Consider the following 26392-nt stretch of genomic DNA (forward strand, 5'->3'; position numbering starts at 1 on the left):
AAGACATTTTTTTTTCTCCCAGGGTAACTCACAATGCAAGTGAGCTAAACAGACTTCAAATACAAGAAGTTGGCAACTGCGAAAACAGTATTGCACAACAAAATCAATGATAGCAATTACAAAACAGAAAAAGATGAGATTCCATAAACAGGAGTTAAAACAAAGGAATAAAAACGAATTGGTAAGGCTACGGTATAAAGGAAACAAAAGATTCACAGAAGTATAGACTAGTTGCCAAATTACATTGTTCCTCATAGCAGGTGGTGGATCATGGTGAAGAAACAGAGTATCGCCGGTGAAAGGCCAACTTTAAAGATACCCTGTGGAGTCTTTGACCTCTAGTAGTGCTATGGAGCAGTCCTGCCGATGGTTTCACACTAATACAATGATCCACAGGTGGCTGTAATGTGCCAAGAACCAGCAATGTGCCAACAAAGTGAGAGAAGAAGACTGCAAGCTCATAATAATCATGGATGTAAACACTGCATGATTTAAAATGCTAAAAAAAAAATCAGCTTTACAAATGTTTTATAAGCCCCCATAAAAAATACAAGACATTCTAGCATCTAGTACACATTTACATAAAAGTAAAAAGAGTGAAATAGATAACAGTTATCCCAATAGTAAGTTAACAGGACTTGGACTTGTTATATTAGCAACACATTAGCATCACACAGCTAATGGCTAGCTTTGTCTGCACTAAACGCAGGAAAACACCACAAATCAACAATCACAGGACAGGTATTTCAAAGAGTAGCTCTGAGTAAAGCCTCAGCTTAGGTGTTTTAGGAATACGCTATAGATAAAACAGTATTTCTTGGTCACGTTAGACAAAACGGTGGATGTAAGTGTCAATTAAACTGCTGTGGAACTGTGCCAGTATAGCGGTTGCTATAGCAACATAATGTGACTTTTAATCAGCTTCAGTGATTAAATTTAGTAGAAATGTTCTTAAGATGTCTCTAAACTAATGAGATCATAAAGTAATTAAGTCTGAATCTGATCACAGATCACAGCAAACTTAACTTAATAGGATTTCAGTTTTTCGGTTTGCAGCAGTTTTGTGTTAATGTTAAGGTTTAGGGTCCTGGAGAACTCAACAGCAGTAAGAAAAACATACTTAACAGTGTTTTATTACCATGATGCTTCATTAAGTTGTCAAATTAATTAATTATTCATATTTGAGGTTTCAGACACCCCAGCTGAGATATGTGGTTAAATACAATGGATTTACTCTACATCTATGATTGGTGTTAACAGTACTTTTTAAACAGCAAAGTGTGCTAATGTCTATCTGGATTTCTGTTTATTGGAGTTTAATATTTCATAACAGATAATTCATAAGCTCTGGGGCGTAATTGACCCTAAACACAAGTAAAATTCTGTACTTTTTTGTCTACGAATGACTTTTTGATAAACAAAATTAATATATATTTGTTCATGAAGAGCCCATATAAATATGAAACATGAAATATTCCCTTATTTGGTGTAATGGCAATGTTTTATGGTCATTTCAGTATTTCATCACCTTTATCAAAGCAAGCTCGGTTTGTGGTAAAAGGAAGGGTTACCGGTTCAAAACCCTTCAAAAAACCCAACAAAAAACAGAAAAACATATATATTTGAAGGAAAATGTTACTTTATTTTGCAGTTTGGACTCCAAATAATGAGAAAGTAAAGCCAATGTTAATGAAACACGAGGTTAAAGGAACACAGTCAGCTTAGTCTCAGACCGGCTAAGTAGATGAATGAAGAGGAGCTGGAGAGTCGCCTCGGGGTCAAAAGATCAGAGAGTCAACAACAAAGAACCACAAGTTGAAAGAGAGAGAGAGAGAGAGAGAGAGAGAGAGAGAGAGAGAGAGAGGGTCGAAAACTCAAGGCCAAGGCCTCTCTCTATCTCTCCCCCTCTCTTTCTCAACAGGTGTTGGGGAGGAAAACACTCTGTGAAGCTTCCTCCCTCAGGCAGGCTGTGATGAGAAGGTGTATAATTTGAGAGCCACGGTCAGGAAAAAAAAAGTGCAGCATTCATCAGGAATGACAAATAAGAAGGAGAATGTCGGAAACAAATTAACTCTGTAAAGGCTTAGTTTGGTCTTAATAGCACTTAACCATCAGCTTCTCCCAAACAACACTTAGAAATGTTATTTTATAGTATAGGAGATACAGTCTTCTCCTAATTGGAGATAAAGTGAGGAGTCTTTTGTGATTTCAATATATTTTAGTCATGCTCAGTAAACTCTAACATCCCTCTACAATTTCCAAGTATTCCAATAGCTCTTTAGGAATGGGATTAGGATTTTGCGAGACACAGTTCTTTGGAAATTATTAAGAGGAAAGAAGATATTGTTTAAAAATGAAAGATGTTTTTTGTCCTGAGAAAGGTATTAATAGGTACAATATCTGCACTGCAAAAAATGTCGATCAAGTCAGTCTCACATGGAGATAAAATGTGGGTTTCTTTAAACACAGAGCGGAAAGTTCTTCAGGGAAAAATAATTAAGTTTCGAGCATGGAGATTTTGCTTGTAAAGTATTATCTTAAGGGGAGTACAAAATAATAATATGAAAAAATAGGCTGTAAAAGTATTTAGATTTGGCACTGTGATATGTTGTTGATGTTGCTTTGCAAGTTTTGCAGTCACATTACTTAAAGTTCTTTTTTTTATGTATTCAAAGACAAAATATTTAAGACTTTTTTAAAAAAAAAGAAGATCACGCTCAATACTTTACCTTGTACACATGGGAGATCTTGTTTTTTGCAGTGTGCACCTAACGGGAGAAAACTTCAACACACACTCCACGCCCATAAAATCTCCACAGAGGCGGGGGCTGAGTCCAGTCTCCACGCACACTTTACATACACTCCTCCGGGGCGCAGGACGCACGGAGACGCGCAAAGGCACCAGAGCCACCAGATTTCAACATTGAACGACAATTCCTCTAAAGTTTACCCGTAGAAAAGTTTGCTTTGTTTTCTGGCTGCGATTCTTTCTACCTTAAACTCAGGTTGTTGTTGTTTTTTTTTTATTTTCTCTGGCGAACCGGAGGTGCGTTTCTTATGATGCTCGGATTTCGCAGGAGTGTTTGCTCAACGCTATGGATACATAATGTGAGGATTTGTGTCGGAATAACCAAAGAGGCTGCGTAAAGGAAAAGCTGAACTCCCCAGTGTGACCAGTGAAGCTCGATTCAGTCCCCCAAAGTGCGGAATATGGGGCCGTCATCGACCCTGCTTCTCATTGCTTGTTTGGGTAAGAAACTTCTTCTTTTCCATGTTTTGTGATATTTCTAATTATTATAGTGATGTTTCATCCAGTGCAACAAGTGTGCAGGTTTATGGGACCTTACGTTAAACAAAAAACATGTTACTTCACGTGTCCATAGGAAGTCCAGAGCAAAAAATCCAGACAAAATCTGAATTTAAAAATCTTGTTATGTAATACATTTATATATTTTGGTCTGTTTCTTCTGTGCAACACATTTGTCAGGTAAGAACCTGACATGCCTCTCTCTACCGCACCTGTTTACCATCATGGCTGTCTGTTTGTGTCTGTCTGTCTGTCCAACAGCACTAATAACAATATTTTCTGGTTAAGTTATGCCTTATGCCACAGTGATGTAAATGTTTGAAGGCTAAAAGGCAATAAAAAAGCCTCCCCGGGGGCTGCTGGGCAGATGAAAGCACGGGCAGAGTTAAGAGCCACTTAAAACATCCATTCCTGATGAAAACCCTGTCTGAGCAGCAGAGGATTATGGGACTGCAGTTGACCCAATCCATCTGCTGTCAGTGACAGAGGAAGGCAACATTTGGCTGCAACTTCAAATGACCGGGTTGAGATAAAAAGATATTTTGGAGTGTACTTATCCTTAAGTGTGTTTAAGTGAATCTAACGTTCAATTAAGTGGTGTGTTATTGCAGCCTTTCATAGTGGCAATGAAAATGCACTGTCAGCCTAGATTAGTGTGTGCTGTAAATTTACGGAGGGGTGGGGAGGGGGGGGGGAGAAAACCTCAACAGGGCTTGGAGGGTGAAACAGCAAAGTCAAAAAGGAAACGCACATATACACAAAAAGAAATGGAGCTGCATCTACTGATGGCTGAGACTTCTACTGGGACACATGGGACCCTTAATGTTTTGAGCATTCAAAATGCAAGGAAATGACCAAACTGGATGCTCAAATAGTAGCTCATCCTACACCAGTTTTTTGTTCACTTTGATGTTTTTTTTAAAACTTGAATTCTGGAAAATAATGGTAAAAAAATACATGAAATACACCCTACAAAACATTTATGTACGCTGTGTTTTTTTTTGTTTTTTTTAGAGATGAATCTAACAAAACATAAAAAACATTCTATATTAATGGATAAAAAAAGGATTGTGCTGTTGAGTTACAAAAAATTGGCTTCTTAACTAAAAAGAAACAAACTCTACTTCAACATTTCCAGTTTTGTATTTGCAAATCTGCCAACAAAGTACGCATATTGATGCCAGTATGTCTGTGATAGATAATAGCTGTTAATCTATTGGTCTGTATTACAAACATTGCTACAAAGTTGGATCATATTCACTTGAATGCCAATTACAGCATTTGTGAGCTTTTAAAGTTGATGTTTGATGTGTGATTTTTTTTTTTTTTTTTTTTTTTTACAAAGCAACATAAGACAACTAACAGAGCTACAAAAAGGCAAAAAACTGAGTGCTGTGTGCTGTAACTGCAGAAGCATCGGTCAGAAAATTAGTGAAATCATTTATCATCATGGGAAACATTCATAGAAATCACGTCAATAAGTTTGACAAACTGCAGTAAGCGAGAAAAAGGCCGGTCACGAGTTCTACCAAACCAACAGGGAAAGCTAGAGCTAAGACAGATATAGGAGAGACAAATGACGCTGATTGTCAAGCAGCAGCAACAGTGTTTGCAATGCTGATTCATTCAGAGGTGGAGGAAATACTCAGATTCTTAATGTAATTGAAAATGGCGACACCAAAACGCAGGAAAACCTCTGAAGGTCCAAGATTAGTTGCTGAGATTAGTTTCTCTGGTCTCAAAGTACCTGGAACTTTTGATCGAAAAGGGGCTTTTAGTAAGTCACATGATCTTCATCTGCAGTTTGCCAGTTGTCATGGAAATGCAGATGTTCAAATTTCCATTTCTTTTCTTGACCACTTTAAGGAGTCTTCTTTCTTTCTTTCTTTCTATCTTTTTTTTTTTTTTTTTTTTTTACCATATTGGCTTCAAAGTTGATCTTCAAAATTCATTCTTGACCTTGGAAACAGAAAGCCTCAAAATAGCTTAAAAGCTCCAGAGGAGCAATGAAATGGAGTTTGAAGGGGGACTGAATGGACCCTGTTTGTGTGAAATTATTGTCTCAACTCTTTAGATAATGTATAAAATGCATTATGAAGCTCAAATAAGAGTTATTTTCAGACTTCTTGAAAAGTTAAAAGATTCAAGTTTTTTAGCAATGCTAGCGACACGGCTGTAGGGAGGACGTGTCGCTCAGTCAGTCCTACTGACTGCTGGAACCCATGACTTTTTTCTCTAGTGCCAACAACAGGTTGACATTTTCTTGCTGTTAGTGAAATGTATTGACAATTCGTCGATTGATTGCCATGAAAATTGATGCAGATATCCACGTTAGTGAGAGAATGAACCAGCGAAATATCTCCACATCTACGAATTAGCACCAAATTTGGTACATACGTCGATCTGTCCACCGCTTTGGTTCAGACTGAAATATCTAAACGGCTAATTGATGGATTGTCATGAAATTTGGTTCAGACATTCATGTCCCCCTCAGGATGAATTCTAATAACTTTGGTTAGCCCTCAACTTTTCATGTAGCGCCAACATCAGGTCAAAATTTCAGTTTGTCCGATAACTGGTTTATTTCCAAATACCCGTAAAACTAGTAACATTCCCATCAGCCTTCACTATACTTTGTATCTAGTCCTGATTAGCAAATGTTAGCATGCTAACCTGCTAAACTAACATGGAAAACATGACACTATGAGCGTGTTAGCTTATGGACATCAACATTTAGCTCAAAGCACTGCTATTCCTCACAAAGCCGCTGACATTGCCATAGACTGCCAGTCTTATTACTAACAAACGCAGTATTTTATGACCTCACTTCATGATGAATGTTAAGTCGTAACCTGCACAAATTACTTTATAATCACAGCTGTCAGATGAATGTGGATTGAACTAAAAAAGTACTTTTTTATCCTCTGAAATCCAGTGGAGTAGAAAGTCCTCCAAAATACAAATTCTCAAGCACCAGTACCTTCTTTAAAACTGTACTACTGTACTTAGTTACTTCTCTCTTCTGGATTTAGTAACTTCAAATTTAAAGTCCTTAACTGTTAGGTCACCGCCATAAGATAACCCAAAGAACAGTCCTTTTGTCTGGTCTCTGCACTGGCACTTGTGGATTTTTCTCTTCCCATAAACGATGTGGAGTCTCTCTGCTTGTCAGACGTCCCAGTACTGTTACCTCACCAGTGGGATCAGGCCAACTGGAAATGTTCTCTGTGGTTTAGGGCTCTGGGAGTTTTGTGGGCGCTTTGATTTAGATAGAGGGCAGCAGTATGGGAAACCAGCAGCAGCAGCAGCAGCAACGAGGGAAGAGAGAGAGACTTCGAGTCCAGCCGTTGTGATGATTGGCTTAATGAGGAAAGAGTTTGTTAGAAAAGCTGTTGGAGGAAACTCCCATCACGTACACATTCAATACTCATTAAATGTGTAGGCTATGGAAGCTGTATGACGCTTCCTCTTAAAAAGTAATTTTACAAACAGGCTACACATAACCTCTTTTTAATCATTTCCTCATTTATTTCACTGAAAGCCTGTTTTCCATTTTGAGTCTGTTCACTTTTGGCTTTGATGTAATATACTGTAAGTCTTTGTAGAATGGATTTGTAACTGTGTTTAAAATTACTCTAAATAAAGCTTGTGTTTCACTATAATTATGATATTTTCAGAAAGCCACAAATGATTCCTAATCAGATCTTGGTCTAATGTGGCTGATTCTGGATCAGGTCTGTCCCTGCTGCATAGTCCAACACTTCTGCCATCAAAAGCAGGAAAATAAGATGCCTGCTAGACTTTTTTGTTTTATTTGATTTGTTTTAGTCACAGATTAGAATATAAATCAGGTTTCTGTTTGAACGTCGCATATTTTTTAAGTGAGGAGAAAATAGGAAGTCTACAATTCGTTTGAATTCTGGAAAGGAGACACTTGAAAGTTTTGTGATTTTTAGGGTTTCTGAATCTTTTCAGACTCCTTTTGTTCAGCAGCATTTGCAGACTAAATTTCCAAAATGCTTTTATATGCATCCAAAATATTCCTACAGATCATTCATTTAATATCTCTGTTGACCAGGGAATACGTTACCCACAATCCCCTAGAAATCTGCAGCAGAACGGCATATCATCAGCTTCACAGCATTTCCATCATATCCAGTTTCTTATGTACAGCAGATATCAGGTGGTCCTTTAATCTAATACAGCTGATTTCTTAGGCGCTTGTCAGGGTTTTGGAGGCAGAGCGGATTTATCTGTCTAATTTTAAACTGAACCAAACAGCTCTGAAGCCTCTCAGCTCCTCTCATCTTCACATCGTAGTATAAATGTAGGATAAAAACACAAAGAAGAATCAGTTTTACACTTTTTATTGACTCTGTTCATTTTCTGGCGTTGTGTGTAGGGCTGATATGGCCTAAAATACTTCAAGAGAAATTATCAGATTTGAACTGCAATGATAGGTCGATCGACAGAAAATTAATGGAATAATCGTTTAAGTCCATTTTTAAGCAAAAATGCCCAAAATGAGATTGTTTCAACTTCTTAAATGAGAAAATTTGCTTTGTATTGTCTTAACATTGTAGTAAATTGGGATATTTTGGGGTTTTAGACTGCTTATTGGACAAAACAAGACATTTGATAACAGATAACATTTGAAAACAGAATCTCAGGACATAGAAGTAAGAGCCCTGTGGTCAACCTCTTCAATATTATGAACCACACTGTTCCTCCCTCAGTTACACTGGAAACAAACATGTCCAACTCCCACGCAGGGGGGGAGATATAAATACTCTTCTTCTACTAAGACTAATCATCTTAGTTTCGTCATGCTTTCTCGGTGTCCTTTTCTTTTCTTATTCTTTTCTTTGTATTCTTGGTGCTGTTGCTCTCTGGTTAATCATATTAGACTGGTTTTAGGACAATTAGAGGCACCTCTTCAGTAGTTTCCTTACATAATGACGGCCTACAAGCCTGATGTTAGTCTGAGATATCCTACTTTAGGTTTTCCTCTTTACAGATATCTTTGTATATATGTTAGTACATACAATAATTTTTGTATATTTTTGCACATATTGTTTTCTATGGTAGCGATTGATTTAATGTGACCTTTTCAAAAGTGAATTCTGATCTTTATTTATTCATAGTACATATCTGGGTGTGGTGTGTGTATGTATGTATGTGTATATATATATATATATACACACACACACACACACACACATACATACATACATACATACATACATACATACATACATATACATATAGCACAGACAAGGTTTTTCCTTGGGTGATTTATTGAGTGTTATCATACACCATTGGATTTTTTTTAACTTTTTTTAGTATATTGTTTACTATATATATTGTTGACCCTGGAGTTTAAAGTCACATGACTATATCATGTGACTTGTATTCATGTATATATTTAAGATGGCGTCGTACTATGCCACTTGAGTCTGATGAAGAGCAGGTGTGCTCGAAACGTCACCTTGGTGCAATAAATCCTAAGCAGACATTGGACACCTGCAGTGTGCAAGCTGTTCCTTTGTTTTTCAACTTTTGCTCACTTTCAACCTAGCACCTGTCCGCTTCGGTTTGGATGTGCGTGTAATACCCCTGTCCTTTCATCCCTTCCCAGGAGACTGAACAACCATTCGCATGTAACTCCCAACAACTCTTAAAGACTGCCTTTACAACAGCCAGGAGCACTAATGAACCAAGTGGTGTCAAATGACCTTGATAACGACCTCATTGAGTTTAAATATCTGGGACTCCTCACCAGTCAGCTAGAACTGAAGAAGCTTCTTGGATGAGAGGCGAAACGTGTTCAAGTATCTTCAACCAAGTCCAGCTGCCCTCGATTTAACTCTCCTTGGATAACCATGACCTGGATTCATCCATAATAACATGAAAATTACTGAAAATAATCGTTTGTTGCAGCTCTAGATCAGCTCCATTTGCGCATCGAAAGTACCAGAACAGCTACTAAATGGAGGTTGTGGTGTTTATTTAAGTGTTTCCCGTGTCAAGAATGAACTTTGAACCTCAGATTAAAAATGGCAATTTTAGTTCAAATATATCAGTACGTTTGTTTGATAAAAAATCTCAAAGCCTACTTACTAGCTTTTTCCAGTCATGTTAGTCATGTGACGACAACTGAGGAAACATCTACTAAGTAAGAGATTCATAATGTTGGTAATTCATTTAATTTTTTTAATCATCCAACCCAAGTACAGGTCTGTGTGCACGTGTGTGTGTATCCGCAGTATTGCATATTGCATATGCAGGCACATGTTTGTGTTTTGTGTGTATGCAAACATGGTGTTTATGTGTGTCCTACCCTGAAATTCACCTACTATAAAGGCCAAGGTGTTATTTAAACAGCGCAAACCTCAGTGAGGTTAAAAAGGTGTTTGCATTGCACATCTAACCAGATTTCCTTTTTTAAATTCACACACTGGTAGTTTCTGCTCTTCTCGTTGTGAAAACAAGCTGTTGGCACTTGGCAGCCACTCAGGGTCTTTCCCCTGGTGCAGGCCTCACTGCAGGTGCAAAAAAAAAATAAAAAAGAGGCAGCACTCACACATAAACACACACACACACACACACACACACACAATACGCAGAAAACTGTGAAGCTTTTTCTTTGATTTTAACACCGCTATAGCCAGCAGAGCAGCGTTACTAATGCCACCAGCTGAGTCGGGGGATCAAGTCTCCCCACTGTCCAGTGTTTCCACTGAGCAGCACTGTGATGTGGTGATTTACACACAAGCCTCAGCTAACACACATAGGAGCTGCCTCGCTGGGTGTAAAACAGCTGGATGGAGCTTTGTTCTTGGTGGAGCTTAAGGTTCTTTTAATCAGATGTTTTTGTTCTTCCCTCAGTGTTATTAGTCTCAAATTAAAAGCACAGAGGCGACCGCAGCGGCATTCCAAGGTGTTATACGATATTGCCAGGCATGTCGGGTCCGATAGAAAGAATTTAAGGCAAAGTCCTCATATTTCAAGGTAGATTTTGACGATATTAGAGTATTACATGGCACCAATCTCTGCTGGAATGTGAGCTTCGAGGCATTTCTTTGGCTGCAGGCTTTGAAAATGCATTTCATTTCCGATATTTCATCCCCTTAAGCTCAGCCCATTGTTGAAAGTATTGTTATTTCATGTGGTGCATCGAGGGCACACTGACAGGGTGGGAAATGAATATTTCTATGCTGCTCGCGTCCTTTTAACCTCAGAGCAATCTCCTCACTTTGTCTTGTGTTTTTCGGTGTTTGTTTAAGGCTGCTGCGGTAGCAAAAAAGCCACCTATTAGTTCTCGAACTTGGGCATCTAAGCTTTGCATTTTCATCACGTGTACAGCTAATATTAACCTATAAAGACTCCACATATACCAGGTGTTGCAGGTCACTGATAAAGCCCTGTAATCCCTGGGTGATGACATGAGTCAAAGTGACTAAATGAAAGCCTTTAAACGCTTCAAAGAGGTCTGGAAGATTAAATAAGCAGAGTGAAAACATGAGAGAACTTCAAACTAAGAAGGCAACTGCCTTTTTCTGTTTGATCTGAGCGTAATTAACTTTCTTATTGGCTGCCTTAAAAGCAGTTGGGCTTCATTTATTAAGATGTAAAGATCTAAAAGAAAACATAATCCTCCTTTTTTTTCAGCACTGTTCAGGATTTCAGTGTCCATAAAATATCCTCCAGTACTCAAAGATGAATAAAAACTTGTATATTTTTGACAAGAAAGTTATCAACCATCTCTAAACTTCTTGAATCCTAATCTCTCAATACTCCTTCGAAACCTGAAATGTCTCTTTCCCATATTACTCAAATGCCTCATGGATGAAAGCTACTCTGCTATTTTTTTTTCTTTTTTATATTCTTTTTCCAAACAAATGATCATCCTTAAAAGAAGAGCAAGTAAATGAAAATCCCAGCTGAACCAATCCTTCATTGTCGTTGTTGTTCCCACAGGTTGGGCTGGAGGTTCCTCTCTAGACGGCCGGTCGAGCCACCTCTCCTTGGAGAAAACCTTCGGTCGGTCCCTGAAAGACTCCCAGTGCCAACACATGCTGAAGCACCTTCACAATGGAGCCCGCATCACTGTGCAGATGCCTCCCAACGTGGAGGGTCACTGGGTGTCCACCAGGTTTGTTTTGTTTTCTTTGTATCTTTTTCCAATATAGCTCCAGCCAGAATGTAGTTTTACAGTGTTTGTGCTTTTAAACAGCAAGACATACAACACATGTGAAGAAGGATAGGTGATAGCGGGTATATGAATTGTGGCTAAAACATATTGGTGCTTTTGCGTGTTTGGGCTCATCAGGTACAAGCTGTATATTCTGTACTTAAACTACAGTCAACCATTTTCTAAAGCATACAAATTATTTATTTCCTCCAAGAAGCCATAAGTGTCGCTTTGTGTTAATACAGTGAGAAAGTCAACTTGCAGAGACTTCATCATCTTGTTGAGGATGGATTGTTTTGTCCTTGTTGGTGCATTTGTGGTAGTTCAAGGTCAGCTTCTTAAAAGCAACTAGCAAACTTTTTTTAAAATCATTATCAATTTTGCAGAGTCCATGTTTGTTTTCTAAGACACAGCTTGTGAAATCAACGCTTTGCAGCAGCCTTTAACAGTCAAGTCTTTAGAGTCTGAGTTTCTTTGAATGTAACACTTAAGGAAGAGTTTTAAATTCTCTGTCCGCACTGGCAACTTCATTACCACAAAAACACAGCTTTACTTTGACCCAAGAAAGAGGACTACATTTTTTAAGTTCAAACAAAAGCATAAATTTATCTAGAAGCTAATGGTGTACTTCGGTTGACTGCAAAGAGTGCAATTTGTAGTTAATGGGCTAAAACATAAAACACTGGCTTCATAGCCATAGAATACAGACTACAACTTGAACTTGCATTAATGTGAAGCTTATGTGAACTCCTCTCTTCTGGTGCAGCTGTGAGGTGAGACCAGGTCCAGAGTTTCTGACGCGCTCGTATCGCTTCTACTCCAACAACACCTTCCAGGCCCACCAGTTCTACTACGAGGACAATCACTGCACCAAACCCACCTACACGCTGGTAATCCGCGGCCGTCTGCGCTTACGTCAGGCCTCCTGGATCATTCGTGGTGGAACCGAGGCGGAGTACCACCTCCACCGTGTCCAGATGGTGTGTCACACAGCCACTGTGGCCAAAGAGCTCAGCCTTAGGCTGAACCGCAGCTGCCGAGGGGCCGTGAAGGACTCCTGGGAGCCCAGTGTGATCTACGAGCTGTGGAGCGAGGAGGGAGGCTACGACTGCTCCAGGGAGCTCAACTTTGCCATGCACGAGTTGCAGCTGCTGCGGGTGGAGAAGCAGTACATGCATCACAATCTGGATCACCTGGTGGAGGAGCTGTTTCTAGGGGACATCCACACTGAGCCGTCCCAGAGGTTGTACTACAAGCCGTCCAGCTACCAGACCGCCCTGCAGAACGCCAAGGTCAGTTCCTCAAGGTCACTTGTCATGAAGGGTTTAGAGGGATGAGGATGAAATATGGCTGCGGACTCTGTGTAGAACAAAAATGTTAGTTTATTTATTTAATTACGTAGATTACTTATTCCCATCCAAGATCACATGATAATTCTAAGAAGAGGAAATGAGAAGAAACAGAATAATGCAACACAAGTTTATTTTTCATTTTTTAGACTTGTCTCACATTTTTTCGGGGTTTTTTTAAGTCATTCTAGCAGCGTAGCTCAAGGGATGGCTATGTTGGTCGGTTGGTCCACCTGACCTCATCTCAGACTGAAATCTCAACAACTATTCAATGGGTTTCCATTAAATTTTGTTCAGACATGCATGGTCCCCAGAGGATGAATCCTAATCGTTTTGCTGATCTCCTGACTTCATCTCGCACCACAATAAGGTTGACATTTGTGATTTTGAGTGAAACGTTTCAACAACTATTAGATGGATTGCCATGAAATTTTGCATAGACCTTTGTGTCACCCTCAGGATGGATTGTCATCACTGGTGATCTCTTAACTTTTATGTCATCTATTATGCACCCTGTTATACAAGGGAACACAGGTGACTGTCTCCTTGTATTAAGGGGTCATGAGCCAATTCGATATGAGAAACAATGCAGTAGACACCTATCGCTTTTTGTCTTAGAGAGACAGCGTTTAAGGTAAATTTGGTATTAGCACAGAATTTCCTCAATCAATCAAACCACCCATTAACTGTCTGTGAATCTTTGTGCAGTGAAGTCCGGATATTTGTATTCACACACAGACACCCCTCCTCGCTCTTCAGATGTCCCAACTTATCAGTAGGAGTCACCAGTGCAAGAATGAAAATGCTTCCCACCTGCGAACTCTGCATTTTGTGTTTGTTGGAACGCACAGCTCGGCTGGAGGAAGTTTTGTTTTCTGCTCGGTGCACAACCTCTGCTGAACTCCCCTCCCACCGCTAAGACCACACACACCAGAAAAATCACAAGAAACCCTGGTAAAATAGTGTTCAAAAATAAGTCTTTACATTTTGTTTAAGAAGTATCAGATGTGTAGACCGCTGGAATATCAATATAATATATACAGTTTTTTTGTGATTGAGAACTTGTGATTAAAATCTGTAACACCCATCCACCTGTTGCACCAAATAGATTGAAACAACAACAACAAAAACTTGTAAGATGTACAATCAAATCTGATCCAGTGTTTTGATTGCCCTTGTATCCTTTTTATATACTAAACATTTGCACAGATAGAAACCAGAAACTATGTACATATACAGATTCCGTCTTCCAAATCTGTGCTTACGAGATGTAATTTCTCTATTTACACTGCTGAACAGCAGTTTCCCCGCTGGGTGAAACCCTAGAGTGGTGTTTTCACTGTCACCCTCTACAGAGATAACAATGAAATCTTGTTCGGGTCCGCTGTCTAAATAAACATCCATTTGTACGAGGATGATGGGGCTTGGTGTTGCTGATCAAAATGTAAACAGTGTGTGGAGTGAGAAGCTGTGATCAGACAAGCTCCCCTGTGGCGTTATAATGACCAGAGCTGTTCTCCTTAAGCTCCCCTGGCCCACAGAGGCGCAATGTGAAACCCGGCCTATCTCTGGGAGCGATCAACATGTGGTATTCCTAGAATTTGGAATCATGTGGCCGTATGAATAATTCCAGCGAGCACATACCAGGTCTGATTTCATGCATGCCTGAGGCTCAAATCAAAATGTTGCATGCTCTCCATTTCTCCTCAATCTTTTCTGAATAAAAAGTAAAACAGGGTGTTGGTCGAGCTATGATTCACATTTAGGTGCACTTCTAAAGATGCAGTTACAATCCATTTAGCATAATCACAGTTTGCCTTAAAGGGTCAATTCACCAAAAATACAAGAAATGTATTTTTTTTTTATTATGAGTGGTGGTGTTTAGCCATGATGTAGTTTTGGTTTTATTTGACAGGTTTTAAGATATCAGTTTCTAAGATGTCTTCTGCAACCTCAATAAAATGGAAGTTGATGAAATCCTGCTTGTGGTGCTAGCAGCTTAAAAAATGACATTTAACATATTGAGCAGCAACATCTCTTTCCAGAGATGGTGTGCCTGTTATTCGGAATAATCCACAGAAAACACTTCTGGCAGTTTTCAAAAGAGCTATTCTTTTGGTCATTCCGATATAAACTTTTTGTGTATTTTGGTTTATCTTTTATCTTGGGACATTTTTAGCTGCACAAATCGATATTTTTATATGGACAAATGGTCCAAATTACGATGTTGAATGTGAGAGATGTTGTTCATTGTGACGAACCCGCAGAGAATTATCCTAAGACTCTGCAATTCCCCTTAAATCGTTTGGTGAAACGTCTTTATAATAATACAGGTCTGGATTATGGTTACTTCCCATAAAGGCATTTTTTAACATCCTAAACTTTGGCTAATTTTATAGCTTTGGTCAATTTAAGGGCCCATTGGTCATCAGTTATGCACATATAATACATATTGCATATTTTTCTGTGAACCAGTGGTAGAAAATACCTCACTCCTTCCTACACAAAGTGTTCTCAACTCAACCATCTCTTGAGGTTGTAATGGTTCCTTTTTCGGGGATTTTTATGGCCATGGTGACTATCCAATCCATTAATCTTAAGCGGTGTACCCAGAGCTGGTGCCATTCCAGTACATTTGCTGGTGCCAGATTGTTAATTTGTGGTTATTGGGTGGATCTCAGCAGTGATGCAAGAGCAAGGCAGCAGAATTTGTTTTTGAATTTGTTTTCTCCATTTTCTGTCGCCGCTTCACCGCTGCATCACCGAGGCGGAGTACTGACTACTTGATAATGATCCGTGTTACGAAGGGATCTGTGTTTTTATATCACTGCTGCTGTTGAAGTGTTTCAGTGGTTATCGTGTTTTTGCATGCATCCCTCATGCAGAGACTCATTTGGGATGTTCTGTTCTGCTTTACTGAGTTTGGCTTATTTGTCCTTTTGCTGCTTTTTGTGAGTCTATAAACCCTTGAAAAAAACATTTTAAATCTCAGCAATGGAGTTAGTCTCATTTTGAATTCCTCTTACAGGAGAGATGTAGGTCCAGCTGTAAGGATACCAGCATAAAAACACACAAGTTTAGTGTCTTCTGACATCTTGAAGCCTGTGGTGCTTTTTGTTCCACATAAAATGTTTGCTTGTGGACATTGTCTTCCCCTGAAATATGGTGGTAGTCCCCAAAATGCCCAAATAAAAGATGGCTGCCAAACAAAGTGAAATGCAGTTCCAATTCTCCCAGAGCTACTGTGGCTTGGATTTTACCACATTTGTACATTGCTTTGGACAAAAGTGTGCCAAATGTAGTAGTTATAAATGAAATGAATAAATGTTTATATGAGGCGAGGCAGAAATAGCTTTCCGCATTCCCTCGTTTTTTTCTTCAGTCCCAGTAACAAATACTTGGCTTTCAGGATGGGATCTACCCAAAAATTCATCACAACAAAAGGTTTTACAAGTTTGACACTATGTGCACTATGGCAAGGAAACCTGCTGATTTTAAATTTGAAATGATAAGTTTGCTTGATGAGGGTGTTGCTACCTCTGACAGAAACGTGTTGTGGCATCATGTCTTTTCATTGGTTGTGACAGTGTTTCAAGTTCATCTTCAGTTGATCCCTTGTAACAATTAGCCAAGTAAAAGATTAATCAATCAACAGAAAAATAGTTGGCGACTATTTTGATCAACATTTTCTAAATCTAGCATCTAAATTTTGCAAATTTGCTGTTTTTCTTATTAGAGAGTAATCTGAATATTTCATGTTGTGTAGTGTTGCTTGGTGAAAACAAGCAATTTCAGAACATTACCTCTGGCACTAAGAAATTAGATGGGCAATCATCACTATTTCTTGACATTTTATAGACTAGTAAGTAACCAAGTCTTGAGAAAACAATAAGCAGATTAATCAGTAATGAAAATAATCTAGTTGCAGCCCTAATCCTTTGACATTGTTCCTTTATTTTACATCAGATGTCATCATCAGGGGGCTCACTGAAGGAAAGACATGAAGGGATGACAATGTGTTCATTTAGTTCAGTTTACCACTTACAACCATCTTGTCAGTAGATTGAAAACAATTGAAAAATCCAAATTTGGGCTACAAGTTGGAACTGAGGTGAAGTGAGAAAATAGCAACCACTATTGTGGAGAGTGTTGAAGCCTGAGACATTAGTTAACCAAAGCAAACACACCCCTTGTGAAACCTTAATATATTCTTTATATTATTGTCAGAATCACCACTTTGACCCACATGAATTTAGAGCAAATAAACGGGATGTTTATTAGATGTTTAGATTGCAATGCCCTGAGCAGAAAATGTGTTAAATTTTTATTTCCTATCAGTCTTAGTTTTGTTTTACAAGGTTCATATCCAGGTCTTGTGCAAATTTCCTCAGTTGAAGAACCAACCAGTATCGTGTTGTAGAAACAGTAAAACTTTTATTTGCAACTTGCGAATAATTGCACAGAAATTGAGTTGTATAAAGCTCGCCTGAGGCACCTCTGAGTTGGCTTTAACACTCATGCGTGATGATTGTTGCTTGATTACAAAGGTTTTATATGTTGCGCTATTCACCACCTTTGACGCTGTGAGATGAATATCCATAATAGGAAGACATGTTTTTTGGGGTTTTTTTTCCCCAGCTCAGACAGGCTGTCCATGTTTTATGGCCTCAAAGTTCCTGCAGATCTGGAACATGTTTTCCACACCTGCAAAAGAAACTCTCCCCCTGTATGCTCTTTTTTTTTTTTTTTTTTTTTTTTTGTCTTTACATATGTATGCTGAAAATTATATACAGTGCATATTTTTCTCTGTGCATTGTGTATTTATTTTTCTCCTTCTACATATATATATTCGTATGCACAAACATAAGCACGATGCACAAGCGCCTAGATACACACCCGTAAAAATACACCATGCTGTCATACACACAGGAGGCCTCCCCTCCAGTCGTCCCATTAACCTCTCACTCTTAGGTGGTTATGGAACTGTACTGGGATTATCTCATCTGTAGGATGTAGTGATACTCCTTTATTTCTTTTAACATTCTCCTCTTTTTGTCCCCACTCCCCATAAATCTCATGTGGACAAAATGTTGTCTGGGAAAAGAGTGATTGGGTTTGGGAGGTTAGGTCTTAAATTTTGACCACCCTCAAATAACAAAGACTCCGCCGCCTCCCTGGAGTGAAGACTTTGGAGGAGATTTTAAGGAATACAGTATGAAGGCTTCCAGATCCGAATCCGTCAGGCCCAAAGTCTTTTTCTCGGGCCAGAGACCTGCAGCTGTCCCGTCTGCGGACACTGTGATCACATAAACCAGATATGATATGAACTGAAAAAGATTTATGATTACTTCTGGAGCTACAAACCCTTTTGTCAACGGGGTGAATAAAGTGCATCCCGGTGCTGTTTTTTTTTTTTTTAAGGAGCATTAAATCTCAACTTGCTGTTCGCTGTGTGACTTCCTGTTGTGATGGCTTTTGTTTGACCAGACATCTGCCTTTTTACAGTAAATGATGTGATCACCCTGAGAAAATGCTGGAACCTTGTCTGAGTTCCAGCAGTCAAGAGGTTCAGACTGAAGGAAATAGTTTTTCCTCCTTCAACTCTGAACAGACGCCAGCAGTCCTTTATGTGGATTTCGTGACACAATATACTGATGATGGATTAAAAAAGCTTTCAACACTGACAGATTTCATTGCACATGCTGGATTTTCTCTCTGTGATGCTCAGTGGCAACTTCAGCTTTTGAGTTTGTAAACAATTTACAGCCTCAGCAGCTTAGTGATTGTGTCATGTGAAGGCTTCATTGCTAAACTTTCAGGTGCCCTTGGGTTTTTTGTGACCTCATGTGTAAAAATTTGCTTTTATACTCCTGTGTTTTTAGGACCCCGGTGATAAAACGGCTGAGCTGATATTCCAGCCGATGTTACATAGTTTGTCCGCCAGACAGCACGCACTGAAAAATGTGTTTTTCAACTGTATGATGTTCCAGTACATACAGTGTCTTAAGTCATTTAAAGATGCCTTGTGGAGTTTTCTTGTAAACGAACAAATTTCTGTTTACATTCAGAGTTTCTCATCAAAACTCAATCAATCAAAAGGTGCTTTATCCTCAGTGCCTAACAACCATGTTGAGTGCAATTCCTGTCTCATTGAAAATCCATAAAGCCAATTTTTTTTTTGAAAAAATATCTTAAACATGCGTGTTTGCTAAACCAACTGCTGATTACCAGAACATCACGATACAAACAAAAGGGCCCGCTCATAAAAACATTGCTCTATAGCGCTACTAGTGGTCAGAAACTCCACCAGGAACCTTTTTGAAGGGATCCTAATCAAAAGCGTTTGTGGATGTTATGTGTTTATGGAAAGAATTAATATTTACCGATACATTGTCATCACATTTTTAAACTCTTTTAAATCTTAAATACTGATATCTGCCCTGTGTCTATTATCACCATGATTTATCATTTCATGTTTTCCACTATGAAAATCATCAAGCCAAATTCAATTCTCCTGATACCTTCAATAAGATCCATTCATTCACTATAAAGCCGCTACGTGTAGAATTAGTGATTATATCATCTTTTAAAATCATTCTTATGGCATACATTTTGTTAGAAAAATGAGGCAATCCCAGTGAAAGTCAGTGAAAGTGTTTTTTGTTGCTTTCTAGCGCATTTATTTCAGTATCTGGGGGGGGTTGAGGCTTGTATTGCTGTCTTTATTGTTGATACTACTACTGCTGGAGGGAGCCAAGTTGAAAAAAATTCCACTCAAATCCTACCTATAGTAGTTTTATTCTCTTGCTTGTGGCCTTTAAAGTAACAATTCTTCAACCAGAATGTTCAATTTCCCAATGAAGTTTTAATAATTTTGTATCTGTAACTCTTTACTTTAAGTAGTAGTAGTAATTGGTTATAACACCTTTCTTTCCCCTTTTTAATTTCCAGAATCACGACCACGGCTGCATCGCCTGTCGCATCATCTACCGCTCAGATGAGTTCCACCCTCCCATCCTGCCGCCGCGGGCCGACCTGACTGTCGGTCTGTACGGCCAGTGGGTGAGCCAGCGCTGCGAGGTTCGCCCCGAGGTCCTCTTCCTCACCCGTCACTTCATCTTCCACGACAACAACCACACCTGGGAGGGTCACTACTACCACTACTCCGACCCAGTCTGCAAGCACCCCACCTTCACCATCTACGCCCGCGGACGCTACAGCCGAGGGCTTCACTCCACCCGCGTCATGGGAGGGACGGATTTTGTCTTTAAAGGTAACTGGGTGGTAGTCTCTTGAACATTTTTTTGTTCCACTCCCTAAAACAGTTTCTCCATCTTCCTCCTCTTCTGAAACTGCTAATTTTTTTATTTTATTTTTTTAACGTCATTCTATGGATGCAAATACTATGTTTCCACCTGTCTCATTATTTATGTTGGATGCTCATAACAAAAACTGCTTGACTCTTTGTAACCGATAAGTTTAAAGAATAGTTTCAGATTTTGGGAAATGCTTTTTTTGTGTAGGTGTAAAAATGGCAATTGGTTGTTTTACTGGGGTTTATGTGCGGTGACTTCCTGGAGTCAGAAGTTTTAGGATCAAACAAATGGGATATACCATAACTTGAGAGGGGCTGGTAGGTGGATTTTGTGACATTTGGACAGAGTCAGGCTAGCAGTCTTTATGCTAAGCTCACCAACTATCTCCTGTCTGTAGCTTCATATTTAGATACAAGAGTGGTATCAATCTTGTTGTCATAACTCTCGGCAAGAAAGTGTATTTTTGCGTATTTTCCCCAAAACAAACTATTCTTTAAAGTGGACCCTGCAGATGTAGTGAAATGCAACATGACGTCAGCCACCAGAAAGAACCTTGTTTTGACTTCTCCTCACAGGGTTCATGTAGCACTGATGAATATGTTACAAAGACTGTCCCCTGAATGAAGTAACTTAGTTAAGGTGATTTCCTGTTTACAACTCATAACTCATTGTGAACCTTTATACAATAATTAGAACTGAAAGACCTAACCAAAAAACAAAAAAAATATATATTCTGAATAAGAACATCAGCTGAAGACTTACAAGATAATTCCAGTTTATTACGACTTTGTTTTTATGTTCATAGTTTTGGCTATTGCCTCTATTTTCCTCTATAGCTTGTTCTGCAGACAACAGCTGCTTGCTGCAAAAACAACAGAGTGGTGAGAGTGAAAAAGAGGTGATAAACCTCCATTGCACTGAGAGGAAAAAGCAGTGTGGTGAAATTTCAACACAACAAACAAACCCTTACAGTAGACATGTGACCTGTGGTTAATATAGAACTATTGATTATAGACACTTTAAATAAAATGGTTTAGATCATCTGCCTACACTGGTATTCATCCAAACAGTTTTTTTTAACTGCTGGTAAGCTCCTCTTTAAGAAGTGATTGAACCTCACAGGTCTACTTGTCTTTCCCCCTCTAGTGAACCACATGAGAGTGACGCCCATGGACTTCGCCACCACCTCCCTCCTCAACGTCTTCAGCGGTAACGAGTGTGGCGCAGAGAGGTCCTGGCAGATCGGAGTGGAGCAGGATGTCACTGTCACCAACGGCTGTGTTGCACTGGGCATCCGGCTCCCCCACACGGAGTACGAGCTCTTCCGCATGGAGCAAGACGCCCACGGCCGCTACCTACTCTACAACGGCCAGCGTCCCAGCGATGGCTCCAGCCCGGACCGGCCGGAGAAGCGGGCGACCTCTTACCAGATGCCTCTGGTCCAGTGTTCAGCAAGCAGCCAGTCATCAGACTACAGCCACGGGGACGACAGCGACAGGCCTCTGCGGCTTCACAATGACTGCACAGGACGGCACAGAGGCAGCCAGGAACACGTCATGGTGGTTCTTGTTGCGTTTTTTATGTCTCTGTTTCTATGCTGGCAAAGCTAGAGAGCAGTTTGAGCTTTTTCTACACCGAGACACAACAGGACGAGAGTGTGGATTACAAGAGGTCTCTAACTGTACGGGGAGACAGCTTGTTAAAACTGATGCGGAGGAGGATGAAAACTGGTCTCCTAAATCCTCTGAACTCCTTCCCAGCTACCAAAGACTTGACCGCTGCACCACAGAAACTGCACTTTAGAGTGGATCCAAAGACCTGTCTGTGTTTCCACAAATATACAAAGATTTCTATATATCCACACAGACCTGAGAGTACGTTTTATAAAGTGTATTTACAACTACAACTATCAAGTTCATTTCTCGTTTTTTTTTTTTGTTTTTTTTTTTACTGCAAAAAGATGCTATTTTATCTGTGGAAACATTTTCTGTGATGAACTCTTTGACAATAAGCTCCCTGTCTGGAGGAGATATGCTTGTGGATCGTCACCGTTCAAAGTGAAAGGGAACTACTTTACTTGTATTAAAAACAGTTTCTTTAAATATAACCTTACAAAATGGTGAACTCCGCAGCAGTTACAGTACGTCATCTATTCCACATAAAGATCATATTTTGGATACAAGAGAATTCTTTCATCTGCAGTTAGTTATCTTCTGTGCGTCGTATAGAGAAACAGTTTTACAGCCTCACTGCTAAAACAGCTGCATCTTCACTGGCCTACACCTGACCTTGTTTTTCTATTGGGGCTATTCTGAAATTGTCATACTTTTGGGTGGGAAACTGCACCTGGAACATAAATATAACATTGCCTCAATATGAAGGCATGAAGACTTCAGTTATACTGTAAAACTTAAAATGAAACCAAAAAAAAAAAAGACACTTAACTTTAAATTTTGTGTTTAAAAAAATCACAAAATAATCAAATTAATGAACTGTGATCCACTGTTATGCATTTCATTAGACAAAATGCTTCATGTGAAAAATGTTTTTAATTACAATTTGCTTGTAATCACTAAAATAGCAGAATTTGCAAAACAATATTGTATGATTTCACTACATGCTGTTAACCAGAATATTGATTTGTGTCCCAGTCTTGTGTGTGCTGAACTATATTACATCAATGTTTTTCATAAAATAGTTTAAAATTTGATCAAATATGGCATTTTGTGGGTATTTCAGTTGTTTTTTTTGGTTGATAGAAACACACAAAGGGACCAAAATACATGCATTTAAATCCTGTTTCAGGGCTGATTGTAGCTGCACTCCAAAAATATCACATATCAAGTAATAATACTATCATTTACTTATAGTACTCTACTTGTAGTGAACTATCTCAGCAGTCGTTGCAAGAAATGAACAGTCAAAAAACTACAGGCCAATATCAACTTGCTAACAGGAAAATCTTTCAGGGATTGCACAAGCTGACATCATATCAAACTGCAACTTTGGAACTACTATTAGTTTCAAATGTGAAATCATCACAACTTTTAATTTGTTTTTAGCTTCATTTTAGGTGTGACAAGAGCTACTGCATGGCCATCTGCCTTTTGTTACTTTTCCAGCCATTAACACACCCACCCTATCTGTTACATGTTGTAATGTGGAACAGTTGGCGTCCATGCACCAAAGAAACTGAGCGACTATAGTGTGTGTGTATGTGTATGTGTGTGTGTATATATATATATATATATATATATATATATATATATATATATATATATATATATATATATATATATATATATATATATATATATATATATATATATATATATATATATATATATATATATAAAAAAAAAGAAGTTAGTATTTAAAGAACAATTTGCTTTAACAGCAAAAATAAGGAATTGATTATTCAGGCGTTCTTTAAATTGCAGTGTGTAGAATTTAGTGGCATCTAGCGTAACAGACTTGGCAGAAATGGAATATAATATTCATAAGTATGTTTTAATTACTGTATAATCACCTGAAAATAAGAATCATTGTGTTTTTTTTAGCTTAGAATGAGCCCTTTATATCTACATAGGGAGCAGGGCCTCTTCAACAGAGCTCGCCATGTTGCATTGCAATATTTCCACAGTAGCCTAGAATGGACAAACCAAACACTGGTTTTAAGGAGTTTGTTTTTCACAGTCACCGTAGGTTCTCCCACACGGTTGGAAGGTGAGGGTGAGGGGTATTCAGTTGGGTCACAATCTATAACCTCACCACTAGATGCCACTAAATCTTACACACTGGTCCTTTAATGTACTTCTGTGCTCAAAAGTAACGTAGACTTCTCACATGAATAACTGAACATCTGTGTATTTAGTATGAAATTCTGCTTTGCTTAAGCACTGCATAGGCCACGTCTTACCCGTCCATAAGGTCGAGCTCCAGTACATCTTTCAGCAGGAAATCTGTGAAATGACATAAGAATAGATAAATGCTCTTTGCTCCTCCAGGTGCTTCTTTTTTTTTAACATAACTGTGGTATAAATTCCAAATACCTCCAATGGCATCAAGGTCCTCAGGTGTGGTGCAGTATTAGCACTCGTCAGTTCTCCATTGTAACCTTGATTGTGAACGTCTCTGGGATGTCGTCACTGCCAGCGGCGTGTGGACAGTGGACCAGTACCTGTGTGGATCTTACCAGCATGCTACCAGCATACATAAACTGTGTTCAACAGGACAAAAAAGGACTAACAGACCAACACAGCATACTGCATTTCTGTCATTAAAAACAAAGTGACTGTACAGTAATTCCTTATGGGCAGTTAACTATCATTGATGGTGCAGAATCTTGTTCAGTGTACCCAGAATAAAGAACCTGTATTAGGCCCCAAGAAATGTCTTTGTAACTGGATACATGTATGAGATTAAAGGTTTGATACTCTTCAGTGTTGATCTGATAAGCAACTTCTCTGTTCTCATGGATGGGTTACATCAGTGTGACAGATTTTTTGTATTTTGTACATGGAGAATCCAGCAGGGAACATTTTTGTTAATCCCTTTATGAGGTTTTATAGTGACCATGAGAACATTTAAAACGCCTTTTTTATGGAACGGGGGAGTAGATGTATGAGGAGGGAGTTACATATGGAAGCTGCCAAGTACAACCAGTGTTATGCTTTACAGGAGCAGCTGGAGGCAAAATCCACCGTCATATATCGTTAACGCTGTTTGATATGATGATTCTGAGATGTTCAATGAAAACCAAGGAGTTATAATTTATTTTTTGAGTATACATGCTTTTTTTTCCCACCAAGCAGCCACATCTACTTTTAACTTCCTGATACACTTTTGAAATCCTGCAAAGAATACGCAAAAATGTTTTGTTGTTCATGGAGAGTGACAATTAAGGCTACGGTCAGTGGATAAATTGAAATCTGCTTCTCGTATTATATTTATTTCCATATTTCAGTATTTGCACAGGGACAAAATAGGAAAAATAAACAGCCGTGCAGGTAACCCAGGTAGATCAAATCAAAAAGATCAAATCACAAACTGAAAAGCAAGCAAAACATTTAAATAAATTTAAGTTTTAGTGTGCAAACGTTAGGCGAGTGTGAAGTGAGTTTGTGGGTAGAGTTAGAGATAAATGATTTCTGATGCATGATGATGCCATTAAGAATCTCTGCTACCGACAGTCTGACACCAAAACTTTACATTTTTCCATTTATATCCAACTCCACCGCAGCTGCGTTTTGGGTCATTTAAGAAAAAAAACAAAATTCTCTGGTTCCTACATGTGAATATTTTCTGGTGTCTTTAGTCCTCTATGATCGGAAACTGAATATCTTTGGGTTGCGGACTGTTGGTTGGGACTAAACAAGACGTTTTAGGTTGTACCCTGGGCTTTGGGAAAATGGTGATCGACATTTTATAGACCAAACCACTAATCCGAGAAAATAATCGACATATTAATTGATAATAAAAATAACTGTTGGTTGCAGCCCTACACAGAATACTTTAAAGTGACGTAACAGAAATATGTCTGCTCGGTTATATATTAAAGTACCTTCAATAAGAATATGTAAAAAGTGTGGTAGGCCTTTATTTTCTTTTGCTGTGCTTCATTAACATGCCTGTCCCGAAAATGTTTTCTGCCAAAGTGCAGCCAATAGAGGACTTATGTTGTATTTGTAATATTTTTTAAAAATACGATAACTATATATATACATATATATAAAATGAACGTTTTTTAACAAACACGACAAACATCATTAATAAGCTTCCTTTAAATTTGGTGATTAACTTTGGAAGTTTGGAGGTGACAAATATATTCACTGAATGAGACATTTTACAGTTGAAAAATTAACTTGATGTTCAGCGGTGGGCACGCCACATCCAGTGACAGAGACACAGTTTCTTAATACTTCGGTCAACATCTACACCGATACCAATAAATCTGTGGTAAATATCCGCCTATATTTCTTTTTTTTTTACATGCATCACCATATAGTTAGTATAGCATATAACATGTTATTCTCCCTCTCTCTACAGCCAAGTAGAAAACATCCAGTGATTTCCCACACTACCCAGTCCTCCAGGAGTCAGTATGAATCATATTACTTTACACTTTAATAAAATAATTGCAGGCTGTGCTTTTGGGGGGGAAAATAAGCATCTTGTGAAGAAAGTTCTGTACTTTGCCCATCAGGCTGACATGAGTAACGATTAA

General features: G+C 38.8%; 1 protein-coding gene across 1 annotated transcript; it reads left to right on the forward strand.

Annotated features, from left to right (window-relative positions):
* The first annotated feature begins 2813 nt into the window (after positions 1-2813).
* LOC122994608 (protein APCDD1-like) lies at positions 2814-22922 on the forward strand. The gene is made up of 5 exons (XM_044369375.1): positions 2814-3250; positions 11288-11462; positions 12268-12793; positions 19802-20123; positions 21313-22922. The coding sequence occupies exons 1-5, from the start codon at positions 3211-3213 to the stop codon at positions 21774-21776; spliced, it is 1527 nt and encodes a 508-aa protein (XP_044225310.1). The 5' UTR covers positions 2814-3210; the 3' UTR covers positions 21777-22922.
* Positions 22923-26392: the final 3470 nt, after the last annotated feature.

This window comes from Thunnus albacares, chromosome 12 (assembly GCF_914725855.1).
Source record: "Thunnus albacares chromosome 12, fThuAlb1.1, whole genome shotgun sequence".
Taxonomy (NCBI): Eukaryota; Metazoa; Chordata; class Actinopteri; order Scombriformes; family Scombridae; genus Thunnus; species Thunnus albacares.